Source organism: Melospiza melodia, chromosome 8 (genome assembly GCF_035770615.1).
Source record: "Melospiza melodia melodia isolate bMelMel2 chromosome 8, bMelMel2.pri, whole genome shotgun sequence".
In the NCBI taxonomy this organism is placed as follows: Eukaryota; Metazoa; Chordata; class Aves; order Passeriformes; family Passerellidae; genus Melospiza; species Melospiza melodia.
In genome coordinates this window covers 6,011,834-6,032,195 of record NC_086201.1, presented here as the reverse complement: position 1 = coordinate 6,032,195, position 20,362 = coordinate 6,011,834, and the positions used below count along the sequence as shown (strand labels likewise).

General features: G+C 41.1%; 1 protein-coding gene across 4 annotated transcripts in view; it reads left to right on the top strand.

Moving 5' to 3' along the window:
- The window catches only part of THSD7B (thrombospondin type 1 domain containing 7B), a 299,473-nt gene that overhangs the window by 109,333 nt on the left and 169,778 nt on the right, over positions 1–20,362 (top strand). For all 4 annotated transcript variants that reach the window (XM_063161589.1, XM_063161588.1, XM_063161586.1 and 1 more), the window contains 2 exons: positions 5,186–5,440; positions 11,834–12,003. In XM_063161589.1, coding sequence (XP_063017659.1) covers positions 5,186–5,440; positions 11,834–12,003 — 425 coding nt within the window. The remainder of the gene's footprint in view (positions 1–5,185; positions 5,441–11,833; positions 12,004–20,362) is intronic.

Below are 20,362 nucleotides of genomic sequence, written 5' to 3'. Positions count from 1 at the left end.
ATAAAAGGTTGTTTAGGTTAGATACTAAATTGCAGTTTGGCAAAATAAATGTGCATAGTTAGACATTGAAATTCTAAATAAATTTAACCTGATTTTCTAACCTGATGTGTGTGCTCAACTAAGCGTACTGAGAAGTTAAAGTCAGGAGCAAACACTTAAAAAGCATTTTTTAATTATTATTATTTGGATTAGGAGTCTTTTATGTACATATTTCTTAAACTCTTCACTCTATGTGTAAGATGACAACAGTGATATAATAGAGTTGGATTTGGGTCTCTGTTTACTTTACTTTGTAAGTGAAAATTCAGGTCAAACTCAGTCAAGGGACAACCCATCTGTCAAAGCGGAGGTGGAGCAGCATTCAACTCTTTTGTTTGCCTCTGTAATTTAAATTTCCATTATCCATTTCCTGGTGGACTGTGCTTAACCACTTTGCTGTTGTAGGTTTTTAGGAAAAAAATATTTGCAGTTTCAGTGTTGACATTCTTCTGTTCTCTGGATGAATACAAAATTCTGCAGTCCGGAGGTGAAAATGCTGTGCTGTAAAATGCTATTTGATGGTTGTGATTCTGATCTGGGAGAGAAATTCTATGTTCACATTCCTCCTGGCAGATGTAGGAATCAAGCCTCAGTGCTCAGGCTTGAAAACAAATCCCTGAGCTGTTGGAGAAGAAGAATATTCTTTTCAAAAGTTTTGTCTCTCATTTCTTTTGCTTTTATTTAAAAGCACAAGAAACAAAGGAGCAGTGGTGGCTTTTTAAATTTCCATGAGTAACAATTTAGTGGCCAGGCACTGGAATAGGCTGCTCAGGGGATGGTTCAAAAGGTGTGCGGATGTGGCACTTGGGGATATGGTTTAGTGGTGGACCTGGCTGTGCTGGCTTCATAGTTGGACTCAGTGACCTTAGAGATCTGTTCCAGCCCTAATGATTCTGGGGTTCAGTGATTTTAGAAGTGGTGTCCAATAATAACTGTGGTTTTTCTCTTGTTCCCAGACTGTGCTGCGAGGCAGCTGCCTCTGTAGCCCCAAGATCTCAGAGTGTGCCAAGGTAGAGCAAATGCAAGCCAGCATTTTATTTTTAATTAAAACAGAGGATCTGGTGCGTTAAATTCTGGAAACACCAAAACTTTGACATCTTTACTGATGTTTGTTTGGATTATAGGTCTCCCAGTTCCCTTTCCCTTAGGTCAGGTTTATGGCAGGCAAATATTCCCCATCTTCACCAACCTGCTGCAGAAGGGGCTGATGTTTCTTCTGCCAAAGAAACCTCTGCTGCACAGATTGAATATATGGTATCCAGAACAGTCCTGGCAGCATTTGAAGACCCTAAAATACATTAGGAATTCTCAGAAGTGTATTAGGAATTCTCAGAAGTGTGCCTGTTAACACTGATTGCCAATTTCTAAGGGAAATAAGTGTTTTAATGCTTTTAGAAGCATGGCAAGACTGTCCATTATGAGATGTTAACATTATTGACCAAGTGCAAAGAGCAGGCAGTGTGAATTCCAGCAGCCTGTAGGGCTGGGTCTTTAATTACAGAATAGGAGATGGTGCTGAAGAAGAAGAAGGAGGAAAAATGGAAATGGGTTGTTAACTTAGCTCACTTCAGGATTATTTTGTTCTGCAGCAGGTGGGTTTGAACACAAGTTGCCTGGCCAGGCATGGGACTGCCCAGGAGGCTTCCTGAGCTGCTGGTAAGAGCCTGGCTGTGGATGTGGCACCCTGTGCTCCTGGTGCTGCCCATGGTGACAGCTTCTTAGTGTGCCCATTTTCTTTGCAGAGGATGCTTTCAGTGTGAAAGGTTTAACAACAAGTGCCTGTCTCATCCTGTAACGTAAGGAAATGCACTCACCTGTGCTTCTGAGTGCCTTGGTACAGCTGGGAAGGGAAGCAGGGGTGACTCCTGTGCTGTGCCCAACCTGATTTACTGGTGCTCAGCTCCAGGGTGGTGTTGCTGCTTTTTCCAGCTGATGGACCTGTTCCCACTCATTCCCTTGTGGTGGATGTGATGGCTCTGTGACTGCAGGGCATGTAGCACAGGCACTGAGCTGTTGGAAAATGTGCTATTTTTGGTGAGTTGCTTTTTGGCCAGAGCAGGAGGGAGGGTGGTGTGGTTCAGCTCAGGGCTGCACAGCTCCTGTGTCTCATGGGTGTGTGTGTGGCTGGAGATGGAGGAGATCAGTGGTGCTGCTCTGTGGGCAGCAGCCTGAAGTTACCCAGACCCAGGGATGTGGAGCTGCACAGTCAGGGTGGTACCCTGGGCTGCTTTCCCTCCTCCTCTGCTGCTCTGCTCCAGCACTCTGGGAGCGTGAAACAGACGTGAGTAGGTTTCCTTCCTAGTGCTTTGTGTTTCTTTAATAAGTGGTTTATTGCCCTTCAGCACACGAGAGGCTCAGAGGGCACTGTGCCACTTGAGCGAGCTGTGCTGCTGCTGGCTGCTCACTAATGGATCCATCCTACGCCACAGACACCGCAGCGTGGGCTGCAAAACAATTCCTGGGGTTTTACAGTGTCAATCCAAGCATGTAACACACAAAAGCAGCACTTGTGCAATGTGTAAACTACAGTACTCTGCTGTATCACTGTTACCAGATCGACCCCCAAGTAGAAGATCTAACCTGAGACATGAATATGTCGAAAATCAGTTTTAAACTGATTTGTCTATCACCAGGGCTGATAAAGTACCTCCTGTCCCCAAGACCTTGTTCCTGTCCCTGCTGGTCTGGACACAGCCACAGCAGCACAAATCTGTGTCTGGTTTGCAGCCTCAGATCAGCGAGTGTCTCGTAGGTCTGGGCTTTATCTGTATTAGATCGTCCTAAATACATCTGTGACATGAAAGGCTGTGTCTGAATTTCATGCAAAAGAGTGTTTTTACATTTGTCTTTGTGTTGCTCAGTGTCACAATTAATTTGACTTGGAGGCTCTGAGTGAGTAGGTACAAGTTAATTAATTTTCTTTCTGTTCAGCAGTTGCTTGTAATTCTCCCTCAAAAGCCTACTTGAACAGGGGGGAAATTGCCAGCTCCATGTCTCATTCACCTTGAGGTCAACAAAGTTAGCATCTTGCCTTTTAAAGCAGGAGCAGTGGGGGAGATTTTCAGGGAAAGGAACAGCTATTCAGCCTCTGGCAAAGGCTTTTGCCAGTGCAAGGTGATTTCTGGGCAGGGATGGCTTTCCCAGCCAGAGGATTGCCACAGGTTTGGAGAATCCATTAGGGCAGGTATTGTCTGGCTAAGAACTGGGACTGGCAAAGATCATTTGAACCAAGACTCCAGATTTTTAAAGGCTACATTTTAGTTGGTGTTTCAGTAAAGATCAGGCAGGACTAAAATCTCTCTGGCAGTGGTGCAACCCCAAAAGTGGATTTTGCTCTTCACACTATATCTGAATGGGGAGTTTTGATTGCTTTGAGAAGCAAGATCAGTTACCTTCCCTCCCCACACCATTCTGTGTTCTTAGATAAACTTCAGTTTTCTGGTACCATCAGTTAGGACAGTGTCTTTTATGTGCTACTGTTTTATCTACTGAAAATCAGGAATTATTCTTCCTTGTTAATGTTTTAGCATAGGGGGCTCCCCTTTTGAAAAAATATTAAAAAGGAAATAAAGTGGCCATTCATGTGACTGCACCTAACTTAATGTTCCAAAAATCACTCAAAACCCCTTGTTAGTAGGTACCTATATAATGATTATTACTTTCCAGGACACCTTGTTTTGATAGAACTGACATTTTGTACCAGAGATAGCTTTGTAATCAGTTCAATTTGACTTGTAGTAGAGAAATGAGGCATGTTTTGCAATTGTGAGCAAGAATAGTTTCATTTTGAAGGGGTTACATCACAGGCTGTTTGTACTTGTTGAAGTTGTTTAAATAAGCCTCAGTAAATTCATCCTCACAGCACCTGTGAGATTACTGAGTTTTATTCTGGGTGAAGAAATCAAGACAAGAAGTTGTTACAGGTTTTTTTTTGTTTACTTTGAAGTTCAAATAGAAGCCACTAAATGCTCTGTTTTGCTGGTGATTGAGGTTCTAGTCAAACTTGATGTGTTTCAATGGGAATATTCCTGTTGACCAGTGTGAAAAGGGGACCAATTTCTGGACTGGAGAAGGGAGTGAGTGCCCTTTACCTTCTCTGCTCTCCCCATGAGGCTGCCCAGCAATCCTGACATGATTGCCCCAGTCTGTTTGCTTTAGAGGGAGGTAGTTTGGCCAAGCTGTGCTGTAAGGAATAGCAGGAGAGGTAATGGCTGCTTCCCTGGCAGCAGCCCTGGATTTCAGATCTTTTAAGTGTACCTGTGTTTGCTCCTTACAGCTGGCAAAAGCTTTGACCACAAGCAGCTGGAGGCTGGAGAAGAAGAATTAGAGTTCACACTGAGTTCATCAGGTGTGGTCTTAATTTCTGAGGCCAGTTTACACTGTCCCTATAACACTGTATAGAAGACAAAATGTGTTGTAGCTTTGAGACTTTCCAAAATGTTGTTCTGGGACTTTGTATCTTGGTACCAAATCTCATCAGTTGGTTGCCCTTGGAATTTGGTTTTCCATTGTGTTTGGCGTAGGGCACTATTGAAGTGTTACAGAATGAGTGAGATCGTGTCCTGATGTCAGCAGGACTAATTGAGTCCCAAAATCCAGCCCCACTTGCAGCATTCCCGAGTCTCTGGTTATCTAACAGGTTAGAAAACCCTCTGCCGTTGTTTGACAGCACGTTTGATGACAGCCTCATGGAACTGAGACCTTTCTTATTAGTGTGGGATTAATTAGGTTTTGAAAGAGCAGAGTTGCTCAGATGGATGGATGGATGGAGGACATCTAGTCCTGTGTGTGGGATGTTGGAATGGTTACCTGTGGCAGTATTTCTCTCGGACTTGGATTTTGTTTTCCATCCAGGACGAATTGTGAAATTTTGGCCACACAGGGGCAAATATAATGCCTCGTGCATCTGTTTTAACTCGAGATAAATGAGATACAATATTTCCAAAGTACTCGGCATGCAAGCACCCAGAGCTCATTGGAAATGTGTTATGTGCCCTGCATTAGAACTTCTGTTATTCCCATCGCACTGGTGTTGGTGTAGATCTTCTGACTGAATGACCATGGATTTCTTTTTGGGGAGTACGGCATAGAAAAGAATCTCATTAAGCAAGACCTCCTCAGCTGTTGTCCTGTGTTCTTACCGCAGCCTCTGCCTGCCAGAGCCCGCGAGCCCCGTGACCTCCAGGTCCTGTGTCATCCCCAAGGACTGCGCCACGTCCGAGTGGTCGCCGTGGAGCCGCTGCTGGCGCGGCTGCGGCTGGGGCAGCGTGGCCGCGGGGCTGCGCAGCCGGCGCCGCCGCGTGCGGAGCGTGCCCGTGGGCACCGGGGCTCCCTGCCCGCAGCTGGAGGAGAGGGAGGCCTGCGCTGGAGGAGGGAAGGCACCGCTGCAGCCCTGCCCCAGGTATGGCTCGGAGGTAAAGAAGCCCCTGCAGATCCTCCCTGCTCGGTTCGTGCATGGAGAGGGGTGCAAGTGGTGCTTTCTCTGTGTTGGAGAGGTCATCGATTTGGTCGTTGTTAGCTGTGATTATTGGTATTATTTATGGTTACTAATACTCTTTCAATTATTGCTATTTTCATTGTTCCCATTACAATAATTACAGTTACATTTATTTCTACACATGAATTGGACCCATTACATTTCATATGTAGTTCACATTTATCATATTTTAAAAACTGAGAGCAGTCACTCTTGCTCTCTGAAGTGGCTTTTGTCCTGATTGCTGTTTCAGAGAATTTCATCAGCTGTGCAGAGACTGGGCAGGTATAGCCAGAGATGCTTCTCCCCCAGGTTTTGGAAGTAAAGAAGCCCCTGCATTTCCTCCCTGCTCGGTTTGTGCATGGAGAGCAAGTGGTGCTTTCTCCGTGTCAGAGAGATCATCGATTTGGTCATTGTTAGCTGTGATTATTGGTCTAATGCTCTTTTAATTATTGCTATTTTCATTATTCCCATTACAATAATTACAGTTATATGTAGAAATAAATTTGAATTGGCCCCTTTACATTTCATATGTAGTTCACATTTATCATATTTTAAAAACTGAGAGCAGTTGCTCTTGTTCTCTAAATGGCTTTTGTCCTGATTGCTGTTTCAGAGAATTTCATCAGCTGTGCAGAGACTGGGCAGATCTCCATGGCTGAGCTTTTATTGGCTTTGAAATTTTAATTTTTACATAAGATTTAATGATTCATCTTCATCTCCCCATAAAAAAATCCCAGTCTTGCTTGAGGAAGATGGGAACTGCTCAGAGGTAATAGATTGGACTCAGCTTCCCTCTGTGTGCTTCTTGAAATGGGAAACTTTGCAGTCCCTGAGAGCTTGCTTGGTTTGTGGTGTGAAGGAGAGGATCTCACCTTTCTGGTCTGCAAGTCCATTATGCTTGGCCAGGCTAGCAGAGGAGCTCGATAGTGTGCTTTGCTAAGAAAATGAAATGTTGCTCGATTTTTCATGAGACATGCTCTGAGATTGACTGTAAAATGCTTTGGGATTGATAGAATTTTATATGCATGCAGAAAAATCTCCCTGTCTGTGAATGAGTGTGTTTAATAGGAGAGCTGTTCAGTGCTCAAGTCATGAGTTTCTGGGGCTTTTGCCAGATACTGCCAAAACCTTCTATAAAGCCTTTGCAAGATACATTTCTTAGAAAGGCATCACCTGTAAAAGTGTCTCTGTATCACTGGGCTCATTCAAAATCAAATGCTGATCATTTTTATGCACCCTGCTAGCAGAAGAGAGGAAGTATAAAAAAATATTCTGTTGCTTGATTACCTTCTAAGGAAAGGCTCTTACAGAGTGATTTTTGCTCCTGCCCAAGTGCACATCAATTTCAAAGACAATAGATTAACACATTGTCTTGCTGATTTTGTACAGGAGCGTGGGTGCAGGTGATTCCTGATGGGGGGAGACTGGCTGGAAGTTAATCAGGGAGTGAACAGACGTGGGTCTGTCCCTGGTTTCTCACTTCCCCTTTTTGACATTGCACTGTATTGAAGGGCAAACGGTTGTGTAGAGCCAGGAGAGCACAAAAGGTGAGAACCTGCAAACCACTGATAATTTTTGTAGGTGCCTCCCTCTCTGTATAGAAGGAAAATCTGTTCTTTTAGTGCATTGCTGCTATGCCCAGGTTTTCATGAGCCTGTGAGCTCTGAAACCTTCCCCATCCCATTATGCCTCCCTACCTTGAGGCAGCACCTCCAGGGCAGCACCTGCATGAGTGAGGATGAACTCTAATGTGCTAGCTCAGAGAAATAACATTAAACTTGCAGGTTAATAGAGCTACTTAGCTGAAAATATTAAAAAGTACAACTCTGGTATTTAGTTAATAGTTATTTCTAGGGATGTAATATCTCAAAATGCAGGTGGTAGGCTATGACCTTCTCACACTGTGCAGAAGAATTTTACAGCAGTGCCTGGTTACTAGACTTTGATTGATTCACTCTGTATAAAGAAACAAGCGAGAATGAAAATCCATAATATTGCAGTATGTGCTGTGTCTACTGGATGTAAGGCTGTGGGGACCAGGATTTTGTATTAATGAATAGAAGTAAGAAAAATGTATGTTATTTAGGTTTCAGCAGTTGGTAAAGGTTGCTATTGGTCCATATTTCAGTTTGCAGCCTGGTGATTTGGTGTTGGTCCTTGGGAATTGGTGACTGAGCTACTGGAAATAGCTCAGATTGGAAATCAGTAGCTTTCCAGGCACAGAGATGTAGTGTTAATCCTTGTGAAATAATACAAGAAACTTTAGATGTTTCTATTCTCCTTATTTGACCACATTCTATTTGTAGGTTAATACCTAGAAAATTATGCTTTTTCCCCATTAAATATATGCCATTTCATCTGTAGTTTGCTTAGGTTTACCAAACAATGATCTTTTCTTGTTACCCCTTAAATGATCATGATGACTTTAAGGAGCTTCAGTAGCAGAAATGAAAGAGGCTGTCCTTCATTTGTCTGGTCTCAACACAAACCACTCCTTCTTTTTTTTCTGTTTGCCTAATCAGATTAGGTTTTAAATCCTTTAAGGTAAGACTGCTGTTTACTTTCCAAGTTCCTAGAAAACATCTCTTTTTTTTTTTTTAAGTTGATTTGGAAACAAGTAGTCTTTAGTTTTAGGGCAAGAATTTTCCACAGCATGCTTCAGCCACAGCAAAGAGAATGGGCTAGGACATAGACCAGAACAAGTAGTTGCTGAGCAGAAGGAATGGGATTAAGAAGAAATTAATATTATATTTAGGAGAATATTAGGAAGTAATTCTTCATTGTGAGTGTGGTAAGTCGCTGGCATAGGGTGCCCAGCAAAGTTGTGGCTGCTCCAACCCTGGAAGTGTCCTAGGCCAGGTTGGATGGGGCTTGGAGCCACCTGGGATAATGAAAGATGTTTGTGCCCTTACCAGGGGGTTGGAATGAGATGATCTTCAAGGTCCCTTCCAGCCCAAACCAGTCTGTGATTTTTATGATTTTCTAGAGGCTGTTTTTAATGCAGGGGCAGAGAGCACCCCTGACTGCATGGAGGTACACACTGTGGGCTTCATCCACTGACATAAAAAAGCAGCATCTTAAGAGGCTGCAGAGTTGTACTCCTCAGAGGGAGGTGGGTGAAGTTATATTCCAGTCTCCTAAAAGGCTCCAGAGATGACAAAAATACTTTAAGCCTCAGAACTGCTCAGTTAAATATAACCTCTATGCCCATGGCAAAGCTACAAGTTAAAGGTCCCATCACAGGTAGGTGGCACAGGTGTAAATTTGCTGTTAAATGGGAAGGGCTTTAATTTTATGGCTGAAGTTTACAATAACATCTATAATCAATAGTCTAAATGCAAGAAAATAAAACATTTTAACTGCATATAAGACTCCAGAGCTTTGTGCTTTGTTTTACCTTTGGTTATTTGTTCTGAAAGGATTAAGTGCTTAAAAAGCTTAAACACATAGGAGGTGATTCTACTTTCTTTTATTGTGATATAAATTTGGGATAGTTCAATTAAAGTGAATGGGTATATACAGGTATAAAACTTGTGTAAACACTAAGAGCATAAGTCCTGCAGACTAAAGAGACCGAGAGGTTGCTGTAAATCGGAAAGATATTGAGCCCTTGTTTGTTTCATAACTGTCACCAAGTCATGAGTTTTAAAACAATGTATTATATCTTTTTTATCCTTGATCTGTTGCTTTCATGTTCACTGGGAATAGATAGATTTTCCAGAATTATGATTATGTCTTCATATCATTCATTTTGGTTGTGGTTGCTACGTTACGAGACAGGGATATAGCAGAAACTCTCCTTGCTTTGTTGGAAATTCAAAGCTTTTCAGAAGTTAAATGATGGAAAATGGGAATGTTTTAAGACTTGATTCTTTAAAAAAGGCTTATTTCTGAGATACAGATGTGATGGTATTACTTTGTAAATGAGGTTTATTATGCCCAAATTAAAGATAAGTTATTGGTGTGAAGTAGTAAAGACTGGAGAGGAAGTGCAGTGAACTGTGCTAGAAGGCTCTGGAGTTACACTCGGCAGTGCCCTTCGGCCCTTTGACCTCCTGGTGGGCTTGTTAATGGCTATGGAAATGTGTCCCTTTTTATGCCTGGAGGTCAGGATTTGTTTTTGGAGCACTGGACATGTGCAGGTAGGAGACAGGGCTGAGGCTTGGAGTTGGTGCCAGTGGCGCTCTGGAGGGCTGTCCTTGCCCATGCTCACACAAGTTACTCTGAGAATATATAAAGGATTTTTTGTTCTTTTTAATTCAAGAGTTGATGAAGTTTAATTATCTCTCTGAGCTCAGATTTAGTTATTTTGCATAATTTTAATCACCGATGGCCTAATTTTCATAGGTGTTAATTCCTGCAGCTCACACTGAGTAGGAGAAGCAGATGCTCACACCTCTGGAAATGAGTCTTTAGGATCTAGAGTTCACAGCTGACTTCCTAAATCAGATATTGATAATGAGTTTTACCTTAGTCCATTTTTGTTTTAAGAAATACTTCCTTAAAACAGCTATTTCCATGGCTGTGGAAAGATGCACGTGTTCTATATTTAAGATTTTAATTTCAAAAGTAGACCTGAAAAGCACAGATTTCTGAAGGGATGTGGAGGAGGAATCCCCTTCACCTGGTGTTTGCTGAAGAGCACTCTTCATTGCCTTTATGGTTGCATTTAACACTGCAGGCCCAAGAAGTGGGATTAGGAATTCCCAAAAGGAACTAGTGAGAAGAGGAATTCATGACTGTGCTTTATATGTTGTGGGAGTTAGATATTTGATACTTGTCATGTGAAAAGTGTGCTCTTCATTATTTTCTTTGGGGGTAATGAACCCTGTGACTGTATCCAGATTTGCACAAGATGCTGTGAGTTATTTAAGAGAGCATGACAGCTCATCTGAACAGTACCTGTAAATGCAAGTAATTGGCAGTATTCACAAATATTTTTTGTGAATACGTTAGAAAATTTGGTGCTAAAAAAAAATCATTCACAAAAAAAAAATTCATTCACAAAGTAAGTTAAGAGAACATGTGTACTCTAACTAGTGTGTTTATTTTTAATATAGTTTTGAGATGCAGGTTTACTTGCCATAGCTGTCAGGAGCAGATACTGTGGAGAATAAACAGAATTATGATGTGGAAGGCTTTTTGTGCAGAGACACCCCACTGTGTTTGAGTTTACAGTGATCAGTCAGCAGTTAAGGAACATATGTAGTTTTAACAACTGTGGATCTGCTGTAAAAGGAGAGAGTATTTGTCTTGAGAATAAAGGAAGGAAATTATTTTACATCGTTTACATTACACAAAACCCAAAGATTCTGTGGTAAAAATAAACTAGGAAATTTAGAGGAGTGGAGGCATAAAGCAGCACAAGTGTGAACAGATTGGTTATAAAAACAGTATTGCCTGAGATTTGTGTTTGGGAAGCTTGGGAAGACTTTGGTCTCTTATTTATTTACTCCTCTCTGACTGTGACCTGTGAATCAAAGCGAACTCTGCCTGTGGAAACAGTTGTGTTAGAAGTATGCTCTGCATTTTCAGTCATGATGGGGAAATAAATTCTGCTTTTCCATGGATAGACAGCACTGTTTTCCCTGTGGTTTTAATAAGTTCTTCCTGGCATTTAAGCTGATACACACCAACAACTGTTGTCTGTACAGCATTCACCTACCTGTGTCCCAAAATATTGTAATTCCTTGAGAACCTTTAATGCTCTTTAGGTGTGAGTGGAACATAGAATGAAAGTATTTTTTGTCTCGAGCTTGTTGTGTTTCACAACTTGTGAAAAATGGAATTAACTGAGATGCTTTAGCCAATCCCTTGAAGGAACTGGCAGGACCTTGGGCACATAGAAAGGTGCCCCTTGTGGAAAAGCTGCAAGTGCTTGGAGCTCCATTACAAATGCAGGATTTCAGCTGTTAGAGGCATGTCAGAGCGAGGTGTTCAGCTCTTGGCAGAGAGGGGTGGTTTAGTGCTTTGAGACACATGTTTGAAAACTACTGTTCACACTTAATCAAACCTCTTAATCTTCACTCATTTTTTACTCTGTGCTCAAAGGTGCTGTCAGGATGATTTAGTGCTTCAGAACGCTTTGGAGATTGGTGCTCTGTCAAAAGTTTTACACAAGTGCTCCAGACAAATAGCACATGCTTAACCTATGTAAATTTAACACTCAAAATGTTTCCAAACATTCCCTGTTTTGGATAGGAAAGTGCTGCTACAAAGATTTAACCAATTGTATTTTGTCATCTAATTAAGTACCTCTCCCTTCCTGTAGTCTGTCAAAAACTAATTTTACCTGTGCTCTTTCTATTCCCAAAGGTTTGCCTGGAGGACTTCTGAGTGGAAAGCTTGCCAAGTGTCTCTGCTCCTTGACCAGCAGGACCCTCAGCAGCAGAAGCAGGCAGGGCTCTGTGGAGGTGGGATCCAGAGCCGGGTGGTGTACTGTGCCCAGATCGTCGTGGAGCTGGGGACACACCGGCCCAAGGAGGGTGCGTGTGCAGGGGCGCTCTGAAACGCTGGCCTGAGTGCATCTCAGTGGGAGAAACAGCAAGAAAAAAGTGAAAAACGTGGAGTCATTGGTAGCCTTTGGCTTGCTGGTGCCCTCCTTGTGTCCGTGCTCTCACAGGGAGGTGCTGTGGGCACCAGAGGGAGCCCCGAGGAGCTGCCAGGAGCCGCAGCCTCCGGGGATGAATTGCTGCCAGTTCTGCTGTTCGCTTCATTGGGAGAGTTACAAAGGATGAAGGAACTAAATTATGCTTGGAGTTGACTTTTCTTCCTCTGTCATATATCAGGAAACCCAGCCCCTTGGTAGCTGAGTGCACTTATCTGTAGTGTAGTCTTAGTTCAGAATATAAAACAGGTTGTCACACACCATTCTGGATATGGCTTTAGCCTCTGCTTCAGGTTGATACACAATCTTTCTTGTGATTTGAAGAGGAAAGCAAAAATAATATTGTCACAACTTTTGAGCAGACAGACGAGTTTTGGACACTGGAAGTGAGTTATATTTCCTTTAGAAGAATAATAAGTAGTTACAGATTCTCAATGAATAATTCATCATAGGCTGTTTTATTTACTCAATGTGGTGCTCTTGCAGAATGTGTTTTTGAGCAGAGATGTAAGATAATAACAACACAATATTGTATCTTAGATTTTTTACTTACAGAGGAGAAGCAAGAGTTTCCTGGATGCCCAGTGTGTGTCCCAGCATCCCTCACATACTCTGAGGTCATGGAAAACCAGACCTGTTTTAATTTCTATTCAGTCCATGCACAGTGGCTGATTCACCTCTCCCAGACATCTGGCACTCCTGTGCTCTCCCAGCACAACTCCTCTCTCTTGTTCCACACAAGTGTGGACTTTCAGAGTTGCAAAGTGCTGTTGATAAAAGCTGTGTGGCATTTATTGACTTTCTTCATCCTTCTGAGCCTTCCTATGTTCCTTGCAGCCATTGTGGGGCAGGTTGGTGAGCAGAGAGCTCGAACTGACTTCATTCACACTTTATTCTTTGTCAGAATTGTGAATTTCTCAGCAAGACTAGAGGAGTGCCTCTGAATTCCTTGAGCATTTCTGTATCTCATGACCAGAGTGGTGCTGCATACCCAGTGTGTGACCCACCTGCAGATTTTTCCCTTGCTCAAAGTTCAGTTCAGCTTAAAAGTTGCCAGCCCTCTCCTCAACTAAAAAAACCCCACAAACCATGCAATACCTCTTCCTTGTATTTACACTTCTAATCTTAAAAAAAAATATTCATATAGTCAGCTGGAAAAACCCAGCTGTGCAGAGCAATTGTACTAGTTATAAACTATTACTGTAATTTCAAAGCAGTAGTGCAGATGTACAGTAGTGCTTGAAAAATGAAAATCCCATCTACTGTCAGCACAGTGACTTGCAAATGGAGCAGGAAAAGCCTTCCCTGTTATCCCTCCTCATCCAGTGATATTCAGTGTGTCTCATTTACTAGCTGACTAATTTTTGTTCTTTGAATAAATAAAGAATTACATATTTTTTTGCTTTTTTCTTTTGGCAGTCAGAACTGGCAGAATGCTTTTATTTATCACTATCTCATCTTTTACTGTACCAATTTTTCAGTGATGAGAAGATGAAGAAATTAATTCTCTATGTATAAGCAAATATAGTGTCTAATTGCTACCATCAAAAGCACAGTAATTTTTCTTTCTTCACCTCTTGAGTGTCCTTAAAGGGATCATTCAGGAGTCAAACAAGCAAGTCTAATGGAACATTACCATCCATCACAGTTGTTATTCTTCTGGTTACTTCCAAAGAGAATTTGGAGCTGGGCCCAATGACATATGTGAAATAAGATTTTGTCCCGTGGTCTCTCCAGCAGCATTCTGGGATAAAATATGTTGAATCCTAGTTGGAGACAGGTACCATCTGTGATGTGTTTATACATACTGCTCAAAGCTCTTTTATCCCCCAAGGATGTCTCTCCCATTTTTTATTTGCCTAGTCTTCCCATCTATTTCTTCTTTTATTAAAATGTGTGTTTGGAAAGGGAGCACATGTTTCCTTGAGCCCCTATATATCAGCTGTTCAGAAGGTTAAGTCTACTGAAATCTTTCTGTATTTTGATTATAAGGTTCCAACTTGAAGATACTGAAAATGGAAAACTCTCACTAAGGTATTACTTTAAGAAATGCATTGATAAGATTTCATATTTTTCTCCCCCAAGAGGTGACCTAACTAAGAAATCCCTGTCTTGTTCCAAGTGAAGTTATATGTTTTCTAAGCCTTGAGGAGGATGTTCATACTATTAATATGAGTATTTGGAAGGAAAAGATATTGCAGTCTTTGAAGTGCTTGGTAATATTCCTGCATTGTGAGGCTGTTACAGCTGAATTTACATTTTACATTGGTAAATGTGTAAAGTGCTGGGCCGTTCAGAGGTCTGTGAATGTAGGTAACCCTAAGTGAAGAGACTGTGCTGGTTTTGATGCTGACTGTTCTGTCCAAGGAGTCCAATCCCTCCTCCCCTGGGAGGCTTTTGTTAATTTAGGCTGAACTTTAACATGATTACCTTTTACAGATCCTGCTGTCTTTAAGTATCTCACTGAATTTTAACATGTTTGAATTTATAATGCTTAATTTTTCACAAAGAGATTGTAATCTAGTAATTCCAGAGATGGAAGTAGCAAATCTGCATGTTTGAAATGATGTTGCTTTTAAAGAGGAGACACATTTTGCACAAAAAGTAGCACAGAATATGCAAGTGAGCTGCTTGTGGTACAGCCCTTTCTGCCCTTCAACTGTGATATTCCTTCATGCCTGTGCCTGGAATCCCATTTCTGGAACCAACTGTAGGCATGATGGTGACCACCCTTCTTTGTACTTCTTTTTAAAATTAAGTCTGTTCATTCATATGAAAACTCTCTTAAGCAAAGTAGAAATGCACATCATTAATTTATTTTCAAAGCCAGACGCTGCTACCATAGGACACACATGCTTTCTTCTCCTCTATAAGTGGGCTTACAAAAAGAGAAAACATTTTTGGGGTTTTATAAAATTTTATCTGAAATATATTGTTCCATAATAAATTTTAATTGATCTGGGTGAATATCACTAACTAGCAATCCCCAACAAAAAAGACATCTGGTAGGGAAGAATATTATGCAACAATCTGTTTATGAAACCTCTCCTTGTTTGGTAGTACAACTCTGCTCTCAATAAATTATTCCACTGATACGGGAATGAAAATTTCTCTTAGAATCTGGGACTGGTGTCTGTATTTATGTTCAAAAAGTTAGTAAACCTATGTAGTTCCTAGATTTAATTTTCTACCTCAGGATTTTTTTACCTTCTTTTCTGAAGACCAGGGAGTATCCTTCTGTTTTCTAATGAATTTTCCTTTTTGGCTTTATCTGGAAACTGCATCTCTTTCTCAGTAGTCTGGGAGATGGCAGTCTTTATAAAATACTCAAGAAGTATTTCCTCTCTTCTCTGAACTACTTACCTGCTGTCTCTAGTGGCTGGGATTGCTGCTCTTTCCATATTTTCTGTAGTTTTCTAACTAGGGTTCTGTCTGCCCTGTCATTCTTTCATAAAATTTGTGCCTTATATATCTTGACATTTTTCCTTTTTTACTTGTTTGAATGAAATCCAATTCACGTCTTGCTCTCAGAATTTTCTTAGAGTGCTTTTGGAGCCTGTCTGCTTAAGTTTTAATTATATAGACTTACTTTGTGAAGTAAGGCTTTGCTTCCTTGAATCTTCTTTATTGTTTACTCTGCATAGTAAATTTGGCTAATAAAATGTATCTCTTACTAGCTGCTCAGCAGAAATCATTGCAGGTTCCTGTCTTCTTAATCTTTGCTATTATATCTGAAAAGCCACATAAAATTCTCATGCCTGTACAAGGTTCTAAAGTTTTGTTTACATTTTTTTTTTTGCTTAATGATTTTCTCCATCATATTTGTCTCCATATATTTGTTTTTATTTGAGCTTTAATTTCAATAGCAGGTATGTCACACAGTTGTGCCTTCATTGTTTTTGGATAGCTTTTAGTGTTACCCTTCAAAACTATTTTGTGCAGAAGTCTCTATCATGTTTATATTCCTCTTTCCTTTGAGAGACATCCAACCCTCACCTGTTAGCAGGCATAGTGCCTTGCCTTACTCCCCTGCAGTTCCCCAGCCTATCCTAATTTTTGCTTTATTTTTAGGATAAAATTCCACCTGGTTCATTTTACATCAGATTGGTTTTTTATAAACTTGTGTGTTGCCAGCTGTAGCAGCAAAACCTCCTTTAGTCTGTTTACAGCTGAGGACTTGGAAAATCCTCAAGTACCTGTTCAGGTCTAATGGTTACTCTCTGATCCATCCCTCTGTGTATTCCCTTATGTAGTTTTGTCTTACAAGCCTCTTTACTGGCAGAATCACAAAATGGTCTGAAGCTGAAACTGGTCCCCTGCACTTTCATCTAAGTCCTACTTCTACGAGTCTCAAAATGATTATTTTATGGCCTTTATGCATTCTTGTTTTCCTCAAAATATTGAACTTTCTCCCTACTGCTGATAGACAAAAATGCCTATTCCTTTCTTATCTGATGAGTGGTTTTTTCAGACTCTTCTTGATTCCCATATGGGAAATATTTTGGCCTTGTGTTTTGTTTTTCAGATATTGGTGCCTTTTTAGACTTGCACAGAGATTGATTTGAGGAGTCCTTTTGTTGATATGTTATTCTCTATTTATTTTCCTCCCTTTCTGTCCTATTGTCTTTTTTAGCTCCAAAATGTGCTGTTTTACCTCCTTTGCTCTGTTTGCTCTGTTTCCTAATGAGGGTGCCACAATTTTTTCCCTGCTAGTTCTTTGTTCTGCTCTGAATCATGACCTTCCAATGTGTGTCTCCTGGGGGATTGGTGTTTCAAACTGGTGCATGTTCAGTAAACTCTGGTTTTGGGAAGGGGACAGTGCCAGTGGAAAGCCCAGTTTGAACATGCCCCCATCCCTTTGGGTGCCAGGGGTCTTGTGGAGCACCAGGTCCAGCTCTTCAGGAACTGGAGTTGGTTGGGCAGGTTGTTGTCATTTATGGCTTTTGCCATCCTGCATGTTGGATGTACATCCTGCATATAAAGGACTGTGTTGATGAAGATAAGCTGCCTGTGGTGTTTAGGAGTTGATGCAGGTTATGCCCTGTTGGAGTGAACCCTGTGTGGAGTGTGAGCACTATATTAAATGCACACTTTTTTTTTTTTTTTTTTTTTTTTGTGGTAAATTTATGCTGGTGAAACTGCAGGAATGAGAAGATTAATTTGCTCTACGGAAATTAGAATTTTAGGACTTTGATGTTTAAATCCTGTTTTCCTTGTCTGGTTTATGAAATTGAAAAGGAATAGGTTAGAATATATTAGTAATGAGAAAACTTGACTAGGACTGTAGGAGGGAGAGAAATAATGGTCAGCAGTGGTGTGAAAAAAGCTTTGTTGAGCTGTTCCTGGTGCAGCAACAGGAGCATCCAGCCTGGAGCTTAGCTGACCTGAATCAGCTAGAAGCCAGATTCTCAGGTGGAACCTCTCCCCCCCAAGGATCTCTCTCATCCCAAACTAGTTATTTATCACTGGGATGGCTGTATTGGCTTGAAAAGATGAGAAATACACCTCTGAAGTGTGAAATATATTCAGGGAAGTCTGTATCAGATTTATATTGCTGTGATGCCAAGTTATTGATCTGTAAGCTCACCAAATGCTGAGCAGATTTATGAGATACAACTCACATAATGGAAAAATAAATATGTAACAGCTGGCTTCTTCAGGGGAAACCCTGTAGAAGCAGGAGAGGAAATGATTTTATTCAGATTGTTGTAGTGCTTGACAGTGGTATTTAAATGTGCAGTTCAAAAATTTGAGTTTGAATCCATTAAGAAAGAAAAATCCAACATTTTCCCTAATGTCTTTCAGAGGTCTAATACTTTTAATTCTTTCATACCTTAAAACTAATTAAACTAAAATGAAGTGAATAATGTTTAAAAAGACTTTGACAGTGAAAAAAGTGAGCCTTTTAAGAGGTGCCTTATAAAAAATAGGCCTTTTTTTTGTCAATAAGCTATTTGCTATGACCCTGAATAGTTATCACTTTATAAATGCCTGAATTTGTTTAGCTGACTGTGGTATGCAGCAAATAATGTGCTGCCCAGTGAGTTCACGTGAGATTCTAGGTTTTAGTCCAGGCTTTTATCTTTGCAAGCTAACATTTTAATTGCATCTGTGTTTTTATAATTATTTCCTGCCACTGGAACTGGATTAATTCCCTCCCAGACAGTGATGGTTTGTTCTGTGTAATTTTGTCCTGCTGCTGTTCTGAGGCTGGGGAGCTGCATTGTGTTCAGACAATAACAGGGAGAGAGATGAAAAATTAAAAGGATTTGTGTGCACGAGGCTGCGCCACAAACTGGGACACTGGGGAGAGAGGAGGGGGAGCCAGAGGTGTCTGGAGCAGGGGACTGGAGATAAATGCAGTTTGTGTGCCAAGGCCAGCCTGGCTGCTCCCAGCATCCGAGTCACCAGCCCAGCTTGGGGCCACCTGTGCCACGTCCCGGTGTCCCAGGCACATCCACAGAGGGGCTTCTGTTGTGCCAGTCACAGAAGAGGCTCCTCCTTCCTGTGGAATGAATGCTGAACACAGCAGTGGGCAGAGCTCACACTCTTACAAGGCTTTCATGAAGTTTTCATGGATTTTCTTCCTGTTTCATAGGTTTTCTTCCTTGTTTCTTCTCTACCCTCTCTGGTGGTCTGCTCTAGCGATTTTCAGCATTTTCTGGCTAACAGCCAAAAGGCTTAAATATCCTGCAGAATCCTTTTTTGCTTTCCATCATTGGCTTTGCTGCCATCCCAGCATCCCTGTTGCCTCTGCTGTTTTTCCTGGACACTCTTAATGAATTGTCACCTCTGATCTGCTCAGTCATGTGGCTGCTGGTGGGGAGCCCCGTGCTCACTCTGAATGTTTGCCAGATATGTAGAGTGTTGTTAATCTCCACGAGTTCTGCTGTAGCAAAACAATGCAGTATCCCAGCTGAGATCATAGTCCTGTTGAGCAGCAGAGGGAGGACACAGGGATACTTTTTGTCTGTGTCACTTTAATAAAATTGTGAGGATTTTTATTGTTCTGAAATGCATTAAGCCGTTGTTGCTCTTGGCAATCCACTATTAACCCTCTTTCATGCTGTGATTAGCTTTCTATTCATACGTTGTTCCTTGTCTATTAAATGGATTTTAATTGAAAATAGGCCTCCAACTTTGTACTTAGTGGCTTCAAAACTAATTGATTTTTCCTGAAAGCATAAAGGAACCCTTTCCCTCAGACATGGGGTGCATTAGGCCCTTAATGGAGGGGTGCAAGGGACTGGGGTTGGTGCCATTTCCAGGCTGGTCAGATGGCATTCACCACTTCTCCCTTGTGCAGTGTTTTGTTTTTGCTATAAAAATGTCTTTCAGGTTAGAGAAATTGCTTGCAAATGTTGTGCTAGGTTTACCCCTATTGTGTTTTACACATGAAGGTGTTTTTATAACATAACTCACTCCTTTGTGGTTTTCTCAAGTAATTTCCCTTTGTATTGATCCAAGTGTCTTTGGTTTATAAGTCCCAGCAAAGGCAGAAAGAGCTTTCACAAGGATATGCCATCCCTTTCTCATAGCTGCCTTGTATCCTGGCAATCTTCAATTTGGATTAGTTTTGCCATATGGTAAACATTTGGATTTATTGCCTTGAGAATTGAGTATTACCTCAAATATGTAAGAGACAGACCTGATAATCTTTGTGTGTTTTCTAGATATATTAGTGATATTTAGAAAAATCTCATTTTAGTTTTAGTTAAAAAATACTTGGGTTTTCACTGTAAAAAGAAAATGTAGTTAAAGTCCAGGAAAAAAAGTGTTATTTACCTCCTGAGGAGTTGAAAAACCATATTTGACAGGACCCCGTGCAAACAAAATGCCATCCTATGCATTTCTGCCTCTTGTTTGGTCAGCATTGCTTTTAACATAGTGTGAGTATGTGTGCCTGCAAGGATCTGTCCACATGACTCTATTCAAAGATAATTTATTTATTGGCTTAAAATTGCATTATGGAAATAATCATATCAGAGCTGATTTCCTCTTCCTCCAAATCATTACCTCAGTAAAAATATATAGGGAAACAAGACACTTTAGAACCCAATTTATTATCTCCTGCTGGTAGCAATAACCTGAAAATAACAGCAAATAGTAAAATTCAAACTTGAGGCAAGACACTGGTGCTGGGAACAGCTGCAGTTGCATTTATAAAGGATAGATTCAATATAACAGCTATAGAAATGTGCAATGTTTCAGAGGCTGCCAGATTAGTACTTGATTGC